This window comes from Chenopodium quinoa, unplaced genomic scaffold (assembly GCF_001683475.1).
Source record: "Chenopodium quinoa cultivar QQ74 unplaced genomic scaffold, ASM168347v1, whole genome shotgun sequence".
NCBI lineage: Eukaryota > Viridiplantae > Streptophyta > Magnoliopsida > Caryophyllales > Amaranthaceae > Chenopodium > Chenopodium quinoa.
Window position 1 is genome coordinate 2027957 of NW_018742455.1, and position 24150 is coordinate 2052106.

A 24150-nucleotide genomic window follows, 5' to 3' on the forward strand; every position below is an offset into this window, starting at 1 on the left:
TCAAAATGCTACTTGATAGATTAGGCATATTCGGCAAGGTAATGGTGATAGTAGCTTTTAGTGTTTAGAGTAGCTTTTAGTGTTTAGAGTAGCTTTTGCCAAAAGTTATCAAAATGCCCTTAATAGTAACAACTGCATTGCTACAAAATTATTACTGTATTCTACTTAAATTTACAAGGTACAAACAACTCCTAAAAGACTGAAACTCAACGAATCATAGAAAGTTTAACAACATACACTAAACTACAATTGCATTATCTGAACGATAAATTTAGCTATAAATTGAGAGGAAATAACTTATTTTTTTCCTTTTATTATATGAGAATGAAATGAAGCTAAAAATGTATTAAACATTACGAAACGACTACATCAGTATAGCCTCTTTATGCGTGTCAAGAAATTGAAATCACTTTGCACGACTTGACAAAAAAAAATAACTTCTGAGTGAGATGAACTCGGCTGGTCCAGAAAATTTAAAACCAAGTGCCAATTTGATAAAATCAGACAACTAACTCGTACGATTATTTCAAGGCTAAGTGTTATGTCAGTCTCGAACATTTCAGAGGAGTTCGAGCCATACTCTTGCTATCAGATTTGTTGCTGAGCTTTGTAGATAAGATTGCCTGAACTTGCAGCCGTGACTGGACATAGCCTGATCGAAAATGAATAAGGTACAGGTTGGATCAAATACTTATCATGGACACATGGGGTCCAGCTATCGTCTCCTCCTAAACCCATATGCTTGTGGTCAAGATGAACCTGGAATCACATTAAGAAAAAAAAAGGTCAATCGACTAAAGAAAGGGCAGAATGTGCCTCCACTCCAATCAATGCAGCTTAATCAAGCTTATAGTTCACAATGCATATTATCTAGGTATAATATTACATTGCATACCAGTGAGACGGAAGTGAAATCAACTCTAGTACTACACAGAAAAGGACATGACTAAAACAGATAACCACAAGATCAAAAAGGGGAAACAATATTTTCCAAGAATTTTGGACATGGAAACTATTTAAATCTTTATAGGAATAAGAAAAACCTACATTTAGCCCTCCAAATAACAAATACTCGCACACACAAAGCATAGTAATAAGAGATTGGCTGGTAGACAAGGTAAATTATAAGGATTCACAAGTTTACGAGAGACAACAAAAGAAGGAATAAGGTTATCTACTTTTCCCCAAGTTCAACTTCATAAAGACAAATATGAAAAAATATACAGTAGTTCAGCACAATGATATCCGGTGAACATGTTACCCAATAATTTTTATTAACAGATAAAAAGTATAACAGCAAGTACTGAAGAGAACTATAAGTGCAAAGAAAAGAAAGTATGGTGCGGTGTGGTGAAAAAAAGACATAAGAATTATCACCTCAATGTCCTCTCCTTCAACGAGATTTTCATTATGAGTAGCCCGGTCAAGCTCAGTTGTTGTGTAGTAGCTGGCGCTCATTTGCATTGTTGGGGAATTATCATATACGGAAGCATACATTCCAACACCATCTTTATTTTGCATAGTCAACCATCTAACCTCCGCCCTCCCACCACATTCTCCAGGAACTATGTAAGGAACATGCATCTCAGGAACAGTTTTTTCATGAATTGCTACCTGGGCAGCTGCTTTTCTATCAGGGTAACACTCAAAAGGCCCCTTTCCATACCAGTTTACTCTGTCCACTTCTTTGTCTATATGGAATTCAACTCCAACCCGAGGCAAAGGCGGAATATCAGACCGAGGTTTGACACTAGTCTCCATGATTATGTCACCAGAACCATAGATTATGTAAGTTATATTCACTGTAAAAGTGATATCTGATTCTTTTGGTTCAGAATTGCTTTTTGATTTCGGGATTCCAAGAAAGACTGCAGCTATTTCAACAAAATTTGTTTTAATCTGAACCGAACAGCTATTGGTGAGGAAAACTATGTCATCGAGCAGGGCAGCTTTCCACTTGGATAAGTAACTGTCAGCACCGCCCCCTTTGTCATTATCTGTAGGAGCTCTCCAGAAGCAAGGAACTATGCCTCTGTTCATCACAGGAACTCCTTGAACCTGCAATGTAAGAGCATTAATCCTACTTGACCAAAAATTTGAATCTTACATATCTGATTCCTCCCCCCCCCCCAACCCCATTCTCTCTATATTATTATAATATTAAATATATCTTCCTCCATTTAAAAAATAATGCAACACTTTGACTAGCATGTAATGCACGTTTTCTAATGCACAACTTTGACCATAAATATCCTTAATTACCTATCAATAGAAATAATAAAAATAAATTTAAAAAAGCTAGTTTTATATTCAACAATACTGTACCTGATACTATAATTACTAAGATATGTGGTAAAAGTTTGTAAACAGATAGTGCAGAACTAAAATGTTGCACTTACTTTACAACGGAGGAAGTTAAATTGCTAGTATATGAAGAAAAAGGATCAAATGAGAGCACCATCTTTATATAAGAATGATTCTGGACCATTAATCCCATTCCCACCCTTTTCAATTTCTTTTCCTTGATTCCATTGCAACCACCATTGAAGCTCTAAGCTAAGCTTCCTCCCTTCCCTCTCCTCATTGTGCATATACTTCGAATCAAATGTGTCTTTTTTAACGAGAAATTATTTTGAACTAAAGGTACAAATTTTTTGAATCAGATGTGCATAGTTTTTGAAGCAAATGTTTGCAATAGACTTGCATAGTTTCTAATGCATGTTTTTGTAGTGCATATATATGTCAATAAAATGCATATATTTGTAATAAATGTGCTTAAGTACTAAATGTTGAGGTTCTTCTCTAATCATAAGGAAACTGAATATAGATTAACTTGTTAACCACAAAAAAGTTATCAAATGCACAGATCCTCCGAAATTATCTATCGACATTCCTATTATAAAAACATCTTACTCTTCAATTATGCATAGATAGCCTTTTACATAAAACATAGAGCTCATTTAAAAATGTAACGATATGGAATATAAACAGTGAAATAAAGTAAGTTTAGAAAACTAGTACCTTCCAGCTCTCGATCAATCCTGTTCGAGTGTTGAACGTAATCTCACTGACATCATGTTGGAAAATCTTGATCAAGTCTCCGTGATTCTCAGTTCGGAGGACATGATCTTTAGGTTTGATATCCTGTAAATCCATTTTATTTGCAGTTAGTGATGAAACAAAATTCAACTTTCCTTGGATAAAAACACTCTGAATTGTCAATGTGAGAAAAGGGGCATTTACATGAGGAGCAGACTTTCTCTTGGGAGGCAATGGCACTTGCGTCGATGAATTTACATGACCAGCATCCACCCAGCGAGTGGAGTGAAGACGCTTCACATTTATGGTCAAGAAAATTTCCTCAGAAGTACACGAAGTCCAGGCCGAGTACCATGGACCAGATACCCATTCCATAGAAAGGCTCTTTTGGGGCTCAATCTGTGGCAGAGATAACACTCCAGATTCTAGTTCAGATCCATCCCCAAGAACAACCCAGTGGAAATCCAATCCTTGTGTAGTTTCATAGAAATGGGTGTTTGTTATCTGCAAAAGTAAAATTTTAAAGCTTCTTGAAACTAGGATTTAGTAGCCTATTGCCATATACATGAAAAAAAAAATCCTGTATTTAGTGAATATTTTTATACCTTGAGCAGTCCTTCCTTGAGCGAAATCTTGATTGGCTGATAAACGTATTTCACTTCTGGAAGAAACATACAAGCAGATACAAATTATGAAATGAAATATACTTTCGAAATTATCTAAATAAACAAAACTTAGACAAGGAAAATTTAGATTTCAGTTCTGACTGCTGCTTCAAGTTACCATGCAGTGCTGGATGAGGAGTTCTATCAGGCCATACAAGTCCATTGAGACAGAAGTTCAGATCATTGGGAGTATCACCAAAATCACCACCGTAGGCCCAGTGCTTCTTACCATCTGCACCTTCCTTCAATAGTCCCTGCATGCAAAATGCCAAAATTTACCTTTCTGAAGTGCATCTCTCCTATCAAGAGCATATATAATTGATGCAAGTGACAAAAAAAACTGACTGCGATTAACAAACCATGGACAATTCAAGACTCTTTGTTGAAGCAAAGACGTTGAGCATCCTTTTTCAATGTAAAGAAATATTTTTTAGAAGAAATAAACCATCTCAAGAACCTAATTACATTTTATTGGCTACTTCTCACTTGTCACAATTTACACTTGATTTTTTATTATACAGAACAGTTATACATCAAAATAAAAAAGAATTGCAATTAACCATGCAGAGTCATATATGGGAAAACCACAAAATGCATTAAAACAGAATGACTTTACAAACATTCATGTTTTGTGTGCCAGAAGATGTCTTCTAAATAGTGTATTACAAACCTGATCAACCCACTCCCATATGAAACCTCCCTGAAGTCCAAAAGTGTTATCAATAGCTTCCCAATACTCATCTATATTTCCATTGCTGTTTCCCATTGCATGAGAATACCTGCCATTTACATCAAAATTTAGCAAGCACATGCCATGTATCAGTAAAAAGAATGATGACAAAACCAATGCAGCAGCAAGAAGCACATTTCAATTTATCTTCATTTACCATTAGAAAAAATTACTATTTTATATTATACTGCCCCTCCCCCCCCCCCTCTTTCTTATCTTACATGTTTGTAACTATAGGCCAAAAAAAAGGGGTGGGGTGTGTGTGTGTGTGTGAGAGGGGGGGGGGGGTCAATAAACTTACTCGCATAATATGAGAGGCCTTGCTTCATTTGGATCATTGGCTATCTTTACAATGTCCCACACACGCATGTACATGGGACACACAATATCTGTAGATGAGGTTCTGGATCCACCTCCCTCATAATGTATCACCCTAGAAGGATCTCTTCCTCTTATCCAACCTGAAAATTGTACAATTAGCAGACAAGAAGATATTAATAGATGCAGTTAAGCACTTCAGCGTGGTACAGGATCAGGACATAGAGATTCACTAAAGTACTAAACAAGCACCAACCTATGTCACTGCGAGTTGAATTCAACTACTACCTCCGTTTCATAATTTTTCCAACTTGGGAATATTTTATATCTCACACTTAATACATTAATACCCCAAAGTTGCAAAAAATATGAAGCAAAAAATAAGAAACATGCATATTTTTATAGAAGCAAATTATTGGCATGCAGGTAGAAAATTATTAATCGCAGTATATTAATCTTATATTCTCATTATGGGTAAAAAATACATGTTTCCACAGAACAGGGTAATTAAAAAAAAAATCTTATATTTTTGTACCCTAAATCAAACTCAAAGATGAATTATGTAAATGAATTCGTCTATTATACGCAGAACACTCACATTTTCACAAGCACCAATATAGTACACGTTAAAATAACTCAAATAAATATTATCTAGTCAGCCACTTTCTCAGATCTTTCAAATTTATACAAATTTTTTTATAAAGTTACATGTAATTCTCAAGTTTTGAGATTACTCGGGAAACAACCATATGCCAATTGCAACTAGTTGAGAGAAATAGATTGAAAAAAGTGGTGGAAGAGAGCAATCCAAGTACTTCGTTTAATTTAATTATAATAACAATTATTTTTAAAAAATTTAATAAAGTAAATAATCTAAAGATGTTGGGATGTAAGAGCCTAAAAATAAGATAAAGAAGTACAAGGGGTTTGCATAATGGCAAGGAGCCGAGGAAGCCTAATATAGGAAGCAAAAGTACTTGATGGAGGGAAGCTCGTTCAAAGAGCCTGAGCTGATATTCATTATATTCTCTTTGGTTGTAAAGACTAGAGTTCAACATGGTACTTAGCACAAACATTTCACAGATTTTGTTCAACATGGTATTCCAGCATCAAACTCCAACCTCTACTTCACTATAACACCTGGAGTCATGTCATCCTGATTTGTTTTTACCCATTATTAAAAAGAGAAAAAGTGTATACTCTAATGCATGGCCCTTGAGCACTATACATATACAACAAACAATGTAACAAATCCTATGAGAATGATGCTAAGTATGAGAATGCATTGTTATCATTTTCATACCAGCCATAGCAGAATGATTTGGTCCATATCCAGCCTCATTGCCCAAGGACCAAGAAATGATGCAAGCATGGTTTTTGTCCCTTTCAACCATGCCTATAACACGATCAAGCATGGCAGCAGCCCAGGTAGGTTCCATTGTAGGGTGTTTAAAAGGACCAGAGTGATCAAAACCATGTGTCTCAATGTTTGCTTCATCTATCATGTACATGCCAAATAGATCACACAACTCATACCATCGAGAATGGTTGGGGTAGTGGCTGTTCCTTACGGCATTAATATTATACTGCTTCATCAATACCAAGTCCTAGATATAGAACAAAAAAAAAAAGGAGGGGTAACTCAGTTTATTTGAATTCGTTTCTTAAACTAAGATTGTACCGCAGAAGAAAAAACAGCCGTTGGCATCACCTTAACCATGCAATGCTCCAGATTTGTCTTTCCAAGACATGGGTGGAACTCATGCCTGTTTACTCCTCTAATCACAACAGGCTGTCCATTAACCAGTAGCTGTTTGTAAGCAGTTGTTATTTGCCTGATACCTACTTGGCATGATTCACAGTCAAGCACATTTCCATCTGCATCTTTCAAGATGACAACTAGTGTGTACAAATTTGGCTGCAATTTATGCAAAAAACAAACAAATACGTACAAGGTCATAAAGCTAAAAATGTTAATTAAAAAAAAATTATCAAATAGGTGAAATTATAATTTTAAAAAATACAAGGGATTCTTACGCGCGCGGTATGGCTAGCCCTTGAGGAGAATTGTTATTGATGACCTTTATGTTTGTATTCATATTTGCATGATATTTTATTATATATATTTTCATGGTAATTTTTAAGTACTTATTAAGACGAATTGAATAAATCAAATAAGTCATCATACAATTGTATAATTCATAATTTTTGTACTCCATATATATTATAATTAATTAAGAATGCTTTGTATTAAATAGTGTTTATATTCTAAATAGAAAAAACAAAAAAAAAATGGAGAGACTACAAGATGCATGCTTTAAATATTGAATTATTAACACTAATAATTAATTAATTTTGGTGATTCAAGAGACACTAATTTTAAGGCTTTTGAATTCGGTGGGGGAAAATATGTAAAAGAGCATTTTTAGGGATATAAATGTCCATGCACTATTCATAAGAGTTTTCTTAAACTTTTTATAAGGTTGTAAGAGATTGCTACAGTTTCCACACAGCAACAAAGAAACAGAGGAGTCACTTGCAAATGCTGGAAGGCAGGAAGGAGAGCGATGTAAAGAACATCAAAGTAAATAAATAATGTCAACTAAAAGGGGGATAAAGTTGATGATGGCCCCTCGGAACTTGAAGGTAGAAGATATAATATGTATTAATTTAGCCAGACTTTGGAAAATCTATTCTATTGCAAAACTCAATATAAAAACCTCGAACCTTAAGAAACCTGGAGGGAAGTTGCAGCAATTCTGCATATATAAATCAGCATTGACAGGCAGCAGCAGAACAATATAGATCTTTTGAATGGGGTAACAAAATCAAACCACCAGGTTTTCTCTTTCATTTTTTATTCCTTTAGAAAGTTTGTGAAGTTTCAAAATTATACAGCTCATAAAATATTATCAATATACTTAATCTAAATACAATAACCCGTACCTGCTCAGCAGACCAAAGCCTAGGCCTATCTATCTTTCCTTTAAAATGATAGCCGTTGAACCTGAAACTTGCAGGTGGTACAAGTTCCATTTGTGTCGCTACAGATGCAAGGAGATCAGCCGATCCATCATTTCCATGCCACATTTCATTATCGTAAACCTCTGCTTCTAGAGTAAAATCAGAAAGGAGGCAGTCTTTAGAAATTCCTTGTGGAATGTCAACTTTAACCTCTACCTACAAAAAAGGACAGGGATATTTATGACATGCTCAAGGATATACAGATATACTGATGTTAGCCAGAACTAATTCACAATTGCAAATAATTTGATGGATACGTTGCTCAATGCTCATCTTCCACGATATCGTTACTAAGCACAGACATCATAGCATAAAAATGTAATCCCTCGTATTTTTAAAATATTTTATAAATGAAATTTTATTTTATTTATAATATTTATTTGTTATTTTCCAGAATTTAATTTCAAAAGTTTCAAATTATTAATCTGGGTCGAAAATTATTTGAACAAATTATTTTATGCACCTTTATTCTACAATTTATTTCCAATCACACAAGCCTAACCTATTTGTTTACTTAATCGACCCATTATTTTTATGATACCCAATCTTCCTATTTACCCTACAATTCTCTCCTATAAATACCCCATGAATCCCCAAAATTTTCCCACACAAAAAGGTTAGTCTTATTTTCTTTCTCCTTAGTTTTATTAATTTGTGTAATTATAATTATTGATTTATGGGTTTTGATTTTATTGTTTGAAATTAATTTAATTAGTATCAAATTGTATTTTGATGATTTAACTTTATAATTTCAGATTTTATAAGTGTCATAATTTTCAGATTTTATAACTTTTATAACCTAGGGTTTTTAATTATTGAAAATCATGATTTTAGGGTTTTTATGAACAATTGATTTAGGGCTTTTATAGGAATGATGTTTTGAAATTTTGGTGATTATAACTAATGATTAGTTTAACTTAATTTCAGATTATTTTAAAACTTAAATTCGGGTTTTAATTTTTAGATTTTCGTTCGTTAATATTAATTCCGTTTTAATCCCGATCAGGTTCTGAACTCATCCGATTTTGATGACAAAGTAGTGTTTTTCATGTGGAAACAACGTTTTAAGAAAGATTCATTACCTTTGGCAGTGAGGACCACCCTCTCGTGGCCAAATTCAGCCTCTAAATATGATTTTCGGACAATTTTTGATTTTAACAAAGTTTTTTTATACTTAAAATATTATTCTTGAGTTTGATTGATAAAATTAATTATGTTTAAAGTTAATTAAACATAAATATATGTTTTTATTAAAGTTTTAAGTGCTAGAAATAGTTTCTAAGTACTACTTTTGATGTTTTATGAGGGTTTAACCACCCATTAAAAAGGGAGATTATTAGGGGTTTTTAAATAATTTTCAGATTTTTATTAAACTTTAAACTTGCTGTACTTTCACGTATAAGAGTGTATTTTAAGGTTTTTATGATGAAAATTTAAAGAACTATATATAAGCCTTTAATTTTAACTAAAGGGAAGGTTTTAAAGTGTTGTTTGATTTGGATTTTGAAGGTTATAAAGTAAGTTAGTATTGCTGTAAATTTGATTGATTGGGTATTGATTGAGATGTTATTGTTTGGTTTAGGAGAGGAGTTTATCGAAGGTGATTTCTAGTTTTAAAGTGGTCAACCGAATTGTTTACACAAGGTACGTACAAGTTACGAAACCTTGCTTATAGGTGCACGTTTGAGGACGGATCGAAAACTTAGTATCATGTATAGGGTTGACTGGGTTAAATTGTTTGGTTATACATTGTGAATTTCAAATGATGTGCACTATTTTATATTGCAAGTATTATTTGTGCTCTAATTATGCAAGGTGCGCTTAGAGGCAAAAGTATGTGATTGGTGTAAAGATTAATTTATTACTCATTCATGATTATGCAAATAGGATGAGTAAAGGAAGAATTTCAGTCTTATAAGACGAGGTTAAGGTTTTGGGGTGCCTTATGCGCTCAAGATGTTTATACACCGAGGTAGTTAAAGGAATAAATAATAAATGTTGCTTGTCACTAATAAATCAAGAATTGATATTGGAAAGTTGTTTTACTTGATTGAATTGATATTGGATTGATCGTATTGTTTGCATATGAGTCATCACCAAGTCTAAACCTGTTAATCACGTAAAGTGCAAGATGGATGAGCAATAAAACTCTGGATTAGTGCACTTCTGGAATAATGACAATCAGGGGTTGGGGTATACGGGGAATTAGCCGTGTACTTTTATTGAGGCCGTCTGATCTACGAGTCTCCTATTTCAATTTTTTTTTTTAAAACTAGGAGTTAGGTGAGATCTCATACTAACTACGGTCACGGAGTCGCGCCCGTGGTCTTTGGATATTTATTGATGTTTCCAAAAGGAGGCATGGGGTTTTTCTTTTATTGATGTTCCAAATGGGACATGGGTTGGACAACTTTGTCTATTGCTAAATCCAATGAAATAAATAAATGAGTTAGTTAATATTAACTAGTGAAGTCTTAATAAATTTGGTAGTTGAGTCATGTGTCGAGTCTATAAACTAATGATGCGTGATGATTGACTATTAGTAGCGTGTTAGGGATTTCTTTTATGTTTTGCAGCTTGTATCACTAGTAGAAAAAATGCCATTTGTAACGCCTTATTTGTAACCAACAACATTTTATTAGTTACAAATACTATATTTGTAACCAACATTAGCTACGTCAGTTACAAATAAGACAATATTTGTAACGGACAACATAATGTTGGTTACAAATATACCCTATTTGTAACGAATAACATAATGTTAGTTACAAATACATCTTATTTGTAACGGACAACATAATGTCGATTACAAATAATAAAGATATTTTCTCATATATTCTCATAACCGCCCCAAGCCCATTGCTCCCCTAACCCTAACTATACAGCCGCCCCCTTCTTTCTTTTTCATCTCTATTCTCTTTCCTTCTCATTTCTCTTCTTTCTCTCTCTTCTCGATTTATCCTAGCTCCTTTCTTCTTCCTTTAATTTGTTCCTTTCTCTTATCAAATCTCTTTGTCCTCATCCTTTCATTCTTTATTTCTCCTCTTTCCCTCATCAATCTCTTAGCAGTTCCCTCATCCACGGGCATCCACGAGCATAATCGCCACCCATGAGCCGTCAATGATCGGACTTCACTTTCGAATTTTTGGAATTATTTATGTATATTTTTTTTGATGTAATTGCAATTTTAACCTATTTTTTAGATAATTGTATAACTTTTTATTCCTTTCGAATTTTTGGAATTATTTATGTATATAATTTCTGTTAATTTTCATTTTTTTGTTTAATTTTTTAGATAATTGTGTTTTAATTTGCATAATATGTGTATAATTTTTAGGATTTTTATAAAAATTTGTATGGTAGATCTGTTTTTATGTGTGTTTGGTGGTGGCATTTGGTGTGTATGGGTGGTGCTTGAGGCGGTCGGGGTGGGGGAGAACGGGTACAGGTTAGGCTGGGAAATCAGTACAGCGTGATTTTTTTATGGGTGGTGGTGCTTGTCACGGAGTCGGGGTCCGGTGAGTCGTGGTGGTAGTGAAGATAGTTCGCGGTGTAGGATAGTGGATTGTGGTTGTGCAGTGGGGGTAGGGGGGCGGTGGGGGTGGGTTTGGGTCATGGGAAAGGGAAGAGGCAGGGTCAGGGTCGCACGGGTGTTGTCCATCTTCGATTCAAGTTCAATGTAAAATCTCAACCTAGCATGAGTGGGGAGAAGCGATATGGGTTAGGATGGTGGGATTCGTGGGTGGATGGGGGTTGTGGGTCGTCGGTGGATGGGGGTTATGGGTTGTTGGTGGTGGATTCAAGATCCGTTAAATTGGTGCCCTTACTAATGGATTAATAATAATAATAATAATAATAATAATAATAATAATAATAATAATAATAATAATAATAATTAAAGTTGCATCGACCTAGCATTTGCTAGGTTTTTTTTTTTTTAATATCGAAAATGAGCATTTGTAACCAACAATTAACATGTCCGTTACAACTAGGTACCTATTTGTAACTGACATATCAATTGTGGGCTACAAATATTTACCTATTTGTAATTAACAATTGAATTGTTCGTTACAAATGAGTACCTATTCGTAACTAACAAATAAATTGTTAGTTACGAATAGGTACCCATTTGTAACGGACAATGTCCGTTACAACTGCCAGGACTATTTGTAACCCCACTACTTGTAACGGCCAATGTTGGTTACTAAAAGCCCGTTTTTGTTAGTTATGAATAACGTTTTTTCTACTAGTGTATGTACTCAGCTTTGCTGATTGCGTGCTTTGAGTGTCTTTCTTTGGTCATGGCCTTTGCCTTTCAATGACCCTGTGACGATCCAATTTTTACACTTGTAATATTGGGGAGCAGATTAAACACAGGTTCTTACACATACAGCATTCACATCAGGGTTGTGGGATTTTGAGTGGAGAGTTGGTTATTGTTCGCAGTTTATCTCTTTTGCAAGTTTGAATTTATTTAAACTCTGGTTTTATTTATTTACTACTTTTGTGGGGTTTTGAATAAGGGCATTAATGGTTCCAAGTTGTAAGATTTAATTTGGTTTTGGTTATTGGTTTTGAAACTTATTTATAACTGAATTAGTTTTTCCGCTGCTATTTTCTGATAAAGCCTTAACGTTTAAACACGTGGCAGTAGCACGCCAGTAATTCTCTTGGATTTTGTTTAGGGTATTTACAGGTTTTAAGAGAGAATTATTGGGGTGTTACAAAAAATGAAAAATATGCTGATGGGAGGGAAGGATCTATATACAGATATACTGATGTTAGCCAGAACTAATTCACAATTGCAAATAATTTGATGGATACATTGCTCAATGCTCATCTTCCACGATATCATTACTGAGCACAGACATCATAGCATGAAAATGAAAAATATGCTGATGGGAGGCAGAGCATGAAACCAATCACCAAATTGATAGTGTTCAGTAAATCAAGGAGCATGAAAGCAGACAAATAGCATTCAAAAGTTCCACTGACCAGGAAAGTGAGATAAATGGATGATTGGATGGAATCTTCGAGAAAGAAAAGAAGCAAGTTCTAAGTGAGAGAAAGTACTACATGAAATTCTAAAGTGTTGCTAACATTCACCACTGCTTACCTCTATGAAATTGTGGGCACACACATTATAAGAGGATATATTTCCTTACTTTTACAAGTAATGTTAAAAAGAAGAGGACTCAATTAAAAATCATAAGCCAGCCACAAACAATCACATTAAAACCCTACCACCCTAAACTCTTCACCTGAAAACTGTTTTTAACAGATTTTTACTGAATTTACTGATCATTGAATTTTGTTGATTCTCCTGTGCTTTTCTCTTATACATATTCTGCTTTTTACTAAATAATAACTTATTAAGTTGAAGAGAACACAGCCCACTTTGATTCTAAGGAACTAGAGCAATTTCTGCGGGAAAGAAAAGAAAATAAAATTAAATTAAAAAAAATCTCCATTTTGTGTTTTAGATGTATCATGGAATCACACATAAAATTTTAGTACTATCACATAAGAAAGACACTGCTACTCTGACAACAGATAGTTCACAGTAATTGCTTTCACCCAAGTTAGGTATCTAAAGTAAATAAATGATGACAGGAAGAAATTAGTACGGATGAAAACTTACCTCTAAATCTGCATGGGAGAAACTTCCATCCAAATTTGAAATGAAGGAATAATCTGCAATAAAAACCTGCACGCCAATAAGTTTCACCAATTACCTTCTACAGAAAATCTAGCAAACCTTCATATATATTGTAGTATGTCCTCGACTCAAGAGAAGAATATAAGAAAGTAACATAACTACGACATGACTAACGTGTAGAATATTTCCCTCCTAATCGCCACAGTTGAAACAGCTTGTTAATTGTTTAATAGGCTTAAAATATCCGGTCCCAAGATAGAAGAAAAGAAAAGACCATTCAAAAGGCTGACAACATGCATTAAATAATTAAATCATATCAAAAGAGGAAATTCAAACAAAGAATTTAGTAATGTTTTATACGCCAATGAAGGTATACAGAATTTATATTGCTAAACTCCATTTAAAAGATGATAATATGTTAATCAACAGGGTAAACAATGAAGAAGAATTAAAAGGCTGTTTAATAATTGAAAAAGGTTTTAGTCTTGTTTAAAAAGGATACAAGCGTGTGTGTGTGTTTTCGCAGAGGGGGGGGGACAAATGAAATTGAAGTAATGGCCCACTCCCGTAATAGAGTGAACCCAAAAGTCCCCATACTTGGTGTGTCAAATCATACTTGTTTTGCGTCAATCACAACAACCAGATAAATTAAGGTAGTTTATTTGGTTGTGTACATCAGATGTTAGTCAAAACAAATGCTTTGTAACTTGATAAAATTAAAAGAAAATAATAGTAAGTAGAATTATTAAAAGGAAACATATACTAAACAAGTCATTTCATATTCTAGGATAACAGTTCAATGTAACATTATACTTCTATAAGATAGAGATATATTCGAGTCAAATCAACTTACATGAGAACCTCTCTAATATTTCAGTATCGAAGAAAATTGGGCAATGATCAAGAAATATCCAACTGAAACCAATATTATCAAACCTAAATACTTCCTCAACCCTTCAATCACACATGCATTCAAACTTGATGGTCAACCCCGCAAATGGATGCATTACACCATGTTTCCATCAACTAATCAAGATCTTTGCACTGGATCATAATTTTTGATATGGAGATGTACAATTGGCATCACATCAATCAAAATTGTCATCATTCAAGTATAGTTCTTATGGTTTTCTACAAATATATTTCTTTTACATCTCCACAGACTCATCCATATCAATTTTTCTTTCTAATTGTGAGCGCAGAGACATGAAATTGCAGTACTCTAAATTTACTTGTAATGCAATCAAATATAAATTCACGAATGAAAATGTGTAGTCATTTTAAATGCAATAGCACCACTCATTACTTTTTTACATCACATATAAAAACAACTTGGCACAATGCTTAAATTAGTTCATCCTGACTACACATGTTAAGAATTAAGCACATCCAAGCCTTTTCTTAATGGTGGGGCAGGTCTTGGAAATCAGAACAAAGTTAGATTTTATTAAGCATAACAGAATATCTAGAGCAGCAGTAAACCAACCTGAGGTTTTGCTAGAAGGAGCACATCACGGTGAATCCCAGACAACCACCATTGATCTTGATCTTCGAGGTACGTACCATCACTCCATTTGAAGACTTGAACAGCTAAAATATTTTTCTTTCCTGAACCAGACGGATGAATGTATTCGGTAATTTCAAACTCAGCAGGCAACCGACTATCCTGACTGATTAAAACAAAATAGTCATCTATTAATCACATGTAAGAGGAGTTACATTCTTTGACAAGATTGTAGTTTCACCAGAAGATCCAAGGTTAAAATTTTTGAACCAACAGAGATTATAGGGAAAAAATTATAGCCATATATAGGGACAATATCTACCATGATCAGAATACAAAAGACAGAGAAGATCAAGCAGTAAGCAGTAGAGGAATTATGAAACCGCTGTTTCAACAATATTAGCAGATATCATTGGTGAAATGACCAATAGGCTCTTCACAATGATTGACCAGTATATGTCACTCATACCAACCTAATTTTTTTACCCTCATTATAAATTTAAGTTAGGTAAATAGGCATCAAGACAACAATATCTACTTGCCCACATCCCTAGACCATGTGCTTGATATATTCTAAAGCCTTTTTTTACCTTTGTAGACCTCATTAGTGTTTTCGTCTGCGGACGGTAGCTATATGTTCTGAAAGAAGTTCAACATTTTACTTTGATAGTGATATATATCAGTCTGCAGACTTGATCATTCTTCGTTAGAAATCCTAGATAAAGAGACGCCCTAATGCCTTTGATTCCCATACCAAGACACTGCTTGTGGACGTTGGCCTCCAAGAAAGAAGTCATTTAGAGATACAAACTAGTTTTAGGCCCGGGCGATGCCCAGGGTCATTTTTTGTATATAAAAAATTATAATAAATTAAAGTGAAATATATTGGTGGTTTTATAATTTAAAAAAATATTATTGAATTTTTCAAAATTCATTATGAAATATGCAATAACCTATATTTTATACTTCATATTAGTTTGTTTTATTTGTTACATGAATCTTTATCTACCATTATAAATTTCTTCAAAGTAACCACATGTTGTGGTTTTAAAATTGCTATATATTTTTGTGTTACATATTTTAAATACGTAGCATATAACCTATATGAATTATGGATGAGTAAATGAAAGAATGGAATTATATTGAAATCAATTTGCTATTGAAATTTTTATGAACATAAATTTTTTGTGAGGAAACATTGATGATAGATTTTAATATGACATGAGTCACATAACCCCACATCATTTATCAAGTCATGACGACACGTGGCAAGATTCATGACACGTGGCATGATTACAATTCTTACCATGGGTTTTAATATATATAGATAGATAGATATTGGAAGTTCAAATGAAATTTCACACAGGTTTCTATCACCTAATTCTTGTCCTGCCACAGAGCTTGATCTAGACTGAGTAAATTCTAACATATGTCTCACTGTTTTTGTAATGCTTAAAAGATAATACTGTTGGTGCAAATGGAAACTTCTTCATATTGAAAAAAGAACTGAAAGAAATATTCAACAAGCTAATCTGATGAGCTTACCTGTACCCAACAGGGACCCCATTTACCCATACGTGATAGGCAGAATCAGCAGATTCAAAGTACAACAATATTCTTCGACCTATGAGAAATCCATAGAGCATCTCATAAATTGAGCATAAAATCAAAGGATCTGATAACAGATAAAGGGAGGCTAACAATAAAATTCGTAAGAGTAATAAATTGTAACATGAAAAGAATAGAGAAGCCTCTGTAGAAAAATGACCTCAAGCGAAGTCACCAAAATTCTTAGCAGGCTATTTATCCTTTTTTTCTCTTTTTTTTTTTTATGATACAAATATAGATAAACTGCAAATGCACCAAGGTTTTTTTTTTTCGTTTTGGCAAGGATGACCAAAATGCATTGAAGATAGGTTTTACACTTAGAACAGAGGTATTGTTCCAAAGGTCATTTAAGATCTACAGTTGCTTACTCACTAAAGGTACTTTCACTTTGTTTAGTGTAATTCAATATTTAGCAATATTATGGTTAAAAAAGAAACAATGGTGACAAAATCAATCAGCAAGTACAAGGGAAAGTGTAATACGATGAATTTCACTAGACACGTATGCATGTTTACGTAAGACACAGAAATGTAAGATACAGAAAAAGAGGTTTACAATACAAACATGTCATGCAGTAAAAGATATTCTAGATGGAGTTACATAAAACAGTACTGCTACTTCAAGATGCACTACCAGCTAGGTATTCAACATTGTCAACTCAGTCAAACTTGTAAGAAACAGACTGTACCTTTCCATTCATTAGAAATTTCAAAGTATGTCCTGTAGCAACCTGTAGGATTTTCTGCGGGAAGATGGGGAGGATCAACTAGAAATGGATATTCAGTGTTTGTATAGATAGGCTTATCATATCCTTGCATCTGCCAATTTGAAGGAACTGGCCAAACAACAAAAGAAAATCTGGCATTGTTATAAACTTGTCAATCCAGCAAAAAAAAAAAAGCACAAGAGTAAACCCAGCCTTATCAACACAGGCATTAATGTATTATTGAGAGGTACCTCAGATATGTATAGTTGCAAAGCTCAAACTAGTTTCTATAACACACGTACAAGATTAATGCCAGGTAAGATTAATTTCCAGACTTCCAGCATCTCAATATACACAAATATAAGCAAATAAATGAAGCAATAAAAATCTTCTTTACAGAAAGAGAGTTTGACTATAAAGAGTAGCATAACAACAACCCAGTCGCCATGGATCATACTAGTGAAACTCTGATCAGACGTAAAATGTAACAGTGGTCACTTGGTGGGTACCTAAACCCAATGGGATATTCTCTTTGCATCCAATGCTTAAAACAGAAATCCAGTCAAACATTCTATAGTATCCAGTAATCCATCTAATTCAAAGTAATTGGTCACCATATTGTGAAGGTCATATATGCCAAAAACTCAATTTATGAGTCTGTCCAAGTCCAACTATATGAGTCATCCACCATAAAACTTTTGAAATCACATTATTCATTGGCCTATATACAAAATCGGGAGGGAGTGGGGGCTGAAAAAAGTTTATGCTAAGCACCTGGTATAGTTCCCCAATCATTGTCATGAAAGTCACTGTGGTAAAAAAAATTTGGGACGCCACTTGGTCCAGAAGCTAAGTGAAATTTCCAGCAACCAGATAAAGACTTCACAAAAGGCAAGCCTTCGACCCAAGAAGAAGCGCATTTCAGAGCAGCAGCTACAGCATTGTCGTCCCATGTGGCCAAGTTTGATGCTGAAATATCCGCCTTGCTTCTTTCAAGCCAGTATCTGAGAGATCCTGTCTCAGAAACAGATGTATATATCACATAATAAATACAAGATAAAAAGGTTAAATGCAGCAATGACTGATAAATGAGGATTTATATTAGCTCCAGTTGACTTATTGCTCAACTGATTTTCTTAAACCATATCTCAATTCTGAATCCATAACATCAAGCAAATTTCATCAACATCATAATTTCACAAAGGTTACACCCTCCACTAATGACCAACTCCGTAGATCCTACCAACTAAATTTAAGGTATTCTGACAACCAATACCCCCTGCCATTATCTCCAAAAATTACAACCATTCACCCTCATCACATAACTTGTAATTGTTATCTTTGTTTTAGTGCATTATTTTATAAGAAAAAAAAATTCATTAAACAGAAAATGAAATAATATCTTATCACTGTATTCCCCAATAACATATATGCCATATATATATAGAAAACCATAGCACAAAATTCGGATACAGCTTATACCTTCTATTGTATCATGACAGCGTAGTGGAACATGTGCATCTCTCTTTCTCCACTTGAAAAAAGATTGATCTTGCCATACATCATTCCTCAGTAAAGAAGGTTCTTCATTCTCTGTCGATGCCATAGATTGTTTTGCAGCCTATACAAGGTTTAGAAGATGATATAAAGAAGGTTGCAAGATCAAAAGGGAGCATGAGTTTGAAAACAAGATGTAGAGTTATCAGTTTGAAACAAAGCAAAGAAGAAAAGTAAATGATGTCTTATAAGTGACATTGTGACTTAGCACTAGTGCAAATAACTTGGGCTGATTCAAATTACCTAAGAGACGATCATCAAGAAGCAACATAACTTGAACAATGTCCTATAACAAAGTCTCGTACTTCAAACCACCAATTATAAGTATAAATGCCAAATATATCAACAATTGCATTTAAACTTCATATAAATCCTCATATTACTTCCAATACAACCACATCAAACATTCAAACCTTGAAATTTCATACAGAGTTATTCAGAAACTCTACATTTGATCAGAAATTTACACTCTAAATGACAGTTGACAGACTTGACACACTAACCAGCACACCACAAACCACGACAATTTTCTTAAGGTTATTATTTATTTTACACCTGAGTGTGTAATAGACATTTTACCCCCTCTAGAGGCTCAAGACGAACACACAAGTATACAGAAATTTCTTAGCCATTCATAATCATAAGTTTTCAAGGCCTTTAAACCAAATAAAATCAGTTGATCATCAACCTGCAGCACATTGTTCATTATTGACTTAATGACTATGTACCCACTAATATACTTACTCATTAGTCATACTCCTTGAAACCTGATTAAACATGCAACATGATTGATCATTTCAACATGAATGAAAATGCTACTTGAAAATATCTTTAATTGACCTTTGACTATGCAACATCAAATAACTAAAAACCAATTCCCAATTAGAGCACTAATTTTTCTGGGTTTATCTTGGAAAACGCTAAATTTTGCCAATTTCAATCCAATTCTAAATAAAATTAAAAAAAAATGAAAACCCCACATTAGATTATCAATGTAAATTAAAAAAAATGGAAAATTCAGACACCCATATGAGATTAAAGAAGAAAATCACACCTGAGCAGCAGGAAGATGGGTTGGTGAACTCTGAAGATGGCAATAAAAAGTTGGAATAGCAAAGAAATTGGTGCAATGCAAAATGTTTTTGGGAAATTTTGTTAGATTAATCGGCTTTGAGTTGAGTAAGCAACGAGAAATTAGGGGATATTCCTGGCATTTTGTTGTTCCGTGCATGTGTGCAGATTTTTTAAAAAAAATAAACGATAAATAATATAATTACTATTTCCAACTGCAAGAAATGAAGAAATACTTTTATGCTTCTACTTGGAATCTAGGATTTTTAGTAGGATTGGCATTAGTAGTGAAAACATGGGATCAGTCAAAGTTATCAACTATGGGAAATACAACCCAACTTGCATAGTTGTGTGGTCCATGAGGTGTCAATTCGAGTTTGGTGGGATCATGTTAACTGGTTAAGGGCATGTTCTGATTGACTTAAATGAGCTTAACTGAATTGAAATGAGCTGAGCTGAACTATTAGAGGTGAAATTATTAGAGTTGAGCTAAACTGAATATTTTATAAGAGAAGGAAATTAGGAGTTGAACTGAACTGAATTGAACTTATTAGAGCTGAACTGAACTGAACTTATTAGAGCTGAACTGAACTGGACTTATTAGAGCTGAGCTGAACTGAACTGGACTATTAGAGCTGAACTGAACTGAAAATAATCGTATCAAATCAGGCCCTAAGTCAAGTCTATTCTTTAAAATTTAAGTCATACTAAATTATTGTGTTCAAACTAGGGGTGTTAAGATTGTTAACAAGTCGAGCAGGCTCATGAACTGTTCAAGACTCGGCTCGCCAAAGTTGTTATAGGTTCGGCTCAATTGAGCTCAACTCGAGTTCGGGTTCGACTCGAGATCTTCTTTCTACTATTCTTATTTTTACCATGTATATCATGCGCATAGGACACCATGGTGTATACAAGAATTATAAATTAGAGAAAAGTGGTGGTGAAGGTGGCTTGAAAGGGAGGAGAGAGAAAATGTGGTAGTGTGGGTGGTGGGACGGATGGATGAGGTTGTGGGAGAGGAGACAGAATGTGGGTAAGAGTTTTTTTTAGGGAATGATTAAGTTAGGAGTTAGTAAATAATAACATATGATTTAATGTGTTAATTCTTAATTGGATTGAAGTAAAGGTTTGTTGATAAATTTACTCAAAAAATTTACTATAAAGGCACTTTCTTATTGAGCAAAAGTTGTAACATCCATTTTGAGCAGAAGTTGCACAAAATAAGAAATAGAGGTAGTATATACATGATGAAAACTACTCCATTTGTTAATTTTAAGTACAATAATTTGACCCACACAATATGTATGAGTTTAATTTGAATTTATGTAACAAAATATGCATGTGTAATAGGTTCGGAAATTAAAAATATATGAAGGAAGTTCAGAAAACTCAATTTAAAAAATAAATAAATTAATTAAAAGTTTACTCAACTCAACCCTCTTAAGTCTTAATTAGTACTTACAATTTACAACATATCGACTTCTGTAATATTCACATACGATGTTTGGCTTACAAACTTTTACCTTTCGATAATATAAATAAGTCGTTGTAAATTAGTGTAATCCCCCGTATTTTTAAATATTTTATAAATGAAAATTTATTTTATTTATAATATTTATTTGTTATTTTTCATAATTTAATTTCAAAAGTTTCAAATTATTAATCTGGGTCGAAATTTATTTGAACAAATTATTTTATGCACCTTTATTCTACAATTTATGTCCAATCACACAAGCCTAACCCATTTGTAATCGACCCATTATTTTTATGAGGCCCAATCTTCTTATTTATCCTACAATTCTCTCCTATAAATACCCCATGAATCACCAAAAAAATTTCCCACACAAAAAGGTTAGTCTTATTTTCTCTCTCCTTTGTTTTATTAATTTGTATAATTATAATTATTGATTTATAGATTTTGATTTTATTGTTTGAAAGTAATTTAATTAGTATCAAGTTGTATTTTGATGATTAAACTTTATAATTTCAGATTTTATAAGTGTCATAATTTTCAGATTTTGTAAATTTTATAACCTAGGGTTTTTAATTATTGAAAATTATGATTTTAGGGTTTTTATGAACAATTGATTTAGGGATTTTATAGTAATGATGTTTTGAAATTTTGGTGATTATAAGTACTAATTAGTTTAACTTAATTCCAGATTGTTTTGAACACTTAAATTCGTGTTTTAATTTTAAGGTTTTCGTTCATTAATATTAATCCCGTTTTACTCCCGATCAGGTTCTAAACTCATCCGATTTTGACAAAAAAAGTAGTGTTTTCCTTGTGGAAACAACGTTTTAAGAAAGACTCAATACCTTAGGTAGTGAACACCACCCTCTCGTGGCCAAATTCAGCCTCTAAATATGATTTTCGGGCAGTTTTTGATTTTAACGAAGTTTTTTTTATACTTAAAATATTATCCTTGAGTTTGATTAATAAAATTAATTATGTTTAAAGTTAATTAAGCATAAATATGTTTTTTTTATTGAAGTTTTAAGTGCTGGAAATAGTTCCTAAGTACTACTTTTGATGTTTTATAAAGAGGGTTTAATCACCCATTAAAAAGGGAGATTATTAGAAGTTTTTAAATAATTTTAAGATTTTTATTAAACTTTAAACTTGTTGTAATTTCATGTATAAGAGTGTATTTTAAGGTTTTTATGAAGAAAATTTAAAGAACTATATATAAGCCTTTAATTTTAACTAAAGGGAGGGTTTTAAAGTGTTGTTTGATTTGGATTTTGAAGGTTTTAAAGTAAGTTAGTGTTGCTGTAAATTTGATTGATTGGGTATTGATTGAGATGTTATTGTTTGGTTTAGGAGAGGAGTTTATTGAAGGTGATTTCTAGTTTTTAAGTGGCCAACCGAATTGTTTATACGAGGTACGTACATGTCTACTTCGTTGTAAGTAGTATCATGTTTAGGTACCAAAGAAAAGAACTTAGTTTCATGATTAGAGAACACTTGGATGAAAATTGTTTGGTTATACATTTAATTAATTCATGTGCTTATGTTTATGAGACATGTTTTTGTGAATTGATTATGTTTGTATGGAATTATGGAGGGGAAGGGGTTTTTTCTTGGCAGTCCACCCCATCTCGTGTAAAGAACCCAGTGAGTCAAAGTAAAGAAAGCTCGTTTTCGGGCTTACTCGAGCATGACTTGTTAGTATGTTGAGTAAAAGTGGATTAAGCCGAAATGGCTAGGTGGGAAAAAAATGAGAATAGGCAACACTTAAGATTGCAACACTTATAGAAATGTTACTCTTAATAATCTAACGCAACAATACTTATTTGTTACCTTGAACTAAAGTAACAGAAAAAAAGTGTTGCTCTAGACTATATAAGACAACAGTCGCTTAAAGTGTTACCTTTTTCTTGTCTAAGACAACAAATGTAATAATAGTTGCATGAAAAGAGAACAATAATAAAACTATTGTTTGAAAAATGTAACATTAATATCTATGTTGCCATCTATAGCAACATTTAGGCAATGGTTTTGCATAGTTACCTTTGCTTTATTTTGTTGTAGTGGCATGACTTGTTAGTATGTTGAGTAAAAGTGGATTAAGCCGAAACGGCTAGGTGGGTTGACTATGTTCAACACATGACTTGTTAGTATGTTGAGTAAAAGTGGATTAAGCCGAAATGGTTAGGTGGGTTGACTATGTTCAACAATTTGGATAATTTGGAAGTTTAATGAAATTAAAGGTCAATTTGTGATGTATGTAATCACCATTGTCCTAAATAAGATTACAAGTAAATTGATGTATGATTTTTATGTATGGTCTATTTGATTGAGTCGGCTATTAATTAAAATTGTAATCACGTAAAGTGAAACATGGATGAGCAATAAAACTCTAGAAAGCGTGCACTTCTAGAGTATTGACAATTATGGGTTGGGGTACACGGTGGTAGCCCGTGGCTTTCCGAGGCTTGTTTGATCAACATGTCCTCTTTTCTTTTGGTATTTACATTTTATTTTATAATGAAAGTTAGATGGGATCCTAGACTAACTTTGTGAGAATGGAGTCGCGCCCATTCCTGCATCGCGCTAAACTTTTATTTTAAATGGTCATTTGGGACCAAAATGATTTGGTGGATTGGACAACCTCGTCTATTTCTTACTCCAAACTAAAATTAATTAAATTAAATATAAAGAGTCGAGTGTTTAGAATTGATTAGCAAGTATGTTGAGTCAATTGAATTGTTTAAGTGTGGAGTCTTGATTAATGAATTCGTGTTGTATGTTTATTTACTTTAATT

At 33.3% G+C, this 24150-nt stretch overlaps 1 protein-coding gene across 1 annotated transcript; it reads right to left on the reverse strand.

The window, feature by feature from the left end:
* Positions 1-282: 282 nt before the first annotated feature.
* On the reverse strand, positions 283-20134 carry LOC110718394 (beta-galactosidase-like). Its single transcript, XM_021897230.1, has 18 exons — positions 19865-20134; positions 18736-18874; positions 18028-18267; positions 17236-17382; positions 16485-16563; positions 14922-15105; positions 13418-13483; positions 7699-7932; positions 6464-6670; positions 6056-6359; positions 4736-4895; positions 4375-4483; positions 3823-3958; positions 3645-3700; positions 3244-3543; positions 3022-3144; positions 1378-2058; positions 283-759 (listed from the first exon to the last, which is right to left on the reverse strand). Exons 1-18 carry the CDS (start codon positions 20039-20041, stop codon positions 589-591), a joined length of 3513 nt encoding a protein of 1170 aa, XP_021752922.1. The 5' UTR covers positions 20042-20134; the 3' UTR covers positions 283-588.
* Positions 20135-24150: the final 4016 nt, after the last annotated feature.

Excerpts from the sequence above, each read along its gene's own strand:
- LOC110718394 (XM_021897230.1), bottom strand. The coding sequence starts at position 20,041 with ATGCACGGAACAACAAAATGCCAGGAATATCCCCTAATTTCTCGTTGC. Across the intron at positions 13,484-14,921 it reads TCCTTCTAGCAAAACCTCAG|GTTTTTATTGCAGATTATTC; the intron begins GTTGGTTTACTG and ends ATTGGCGTGCAG. Across the intron at positions 3,701-3,822 it reads TCCTCATCCAGCACTGCATG|AAGTGAAATACGTTTATCAG; the intron begins GTAACTTGAAGC and ends TGTTTCTTCCAG.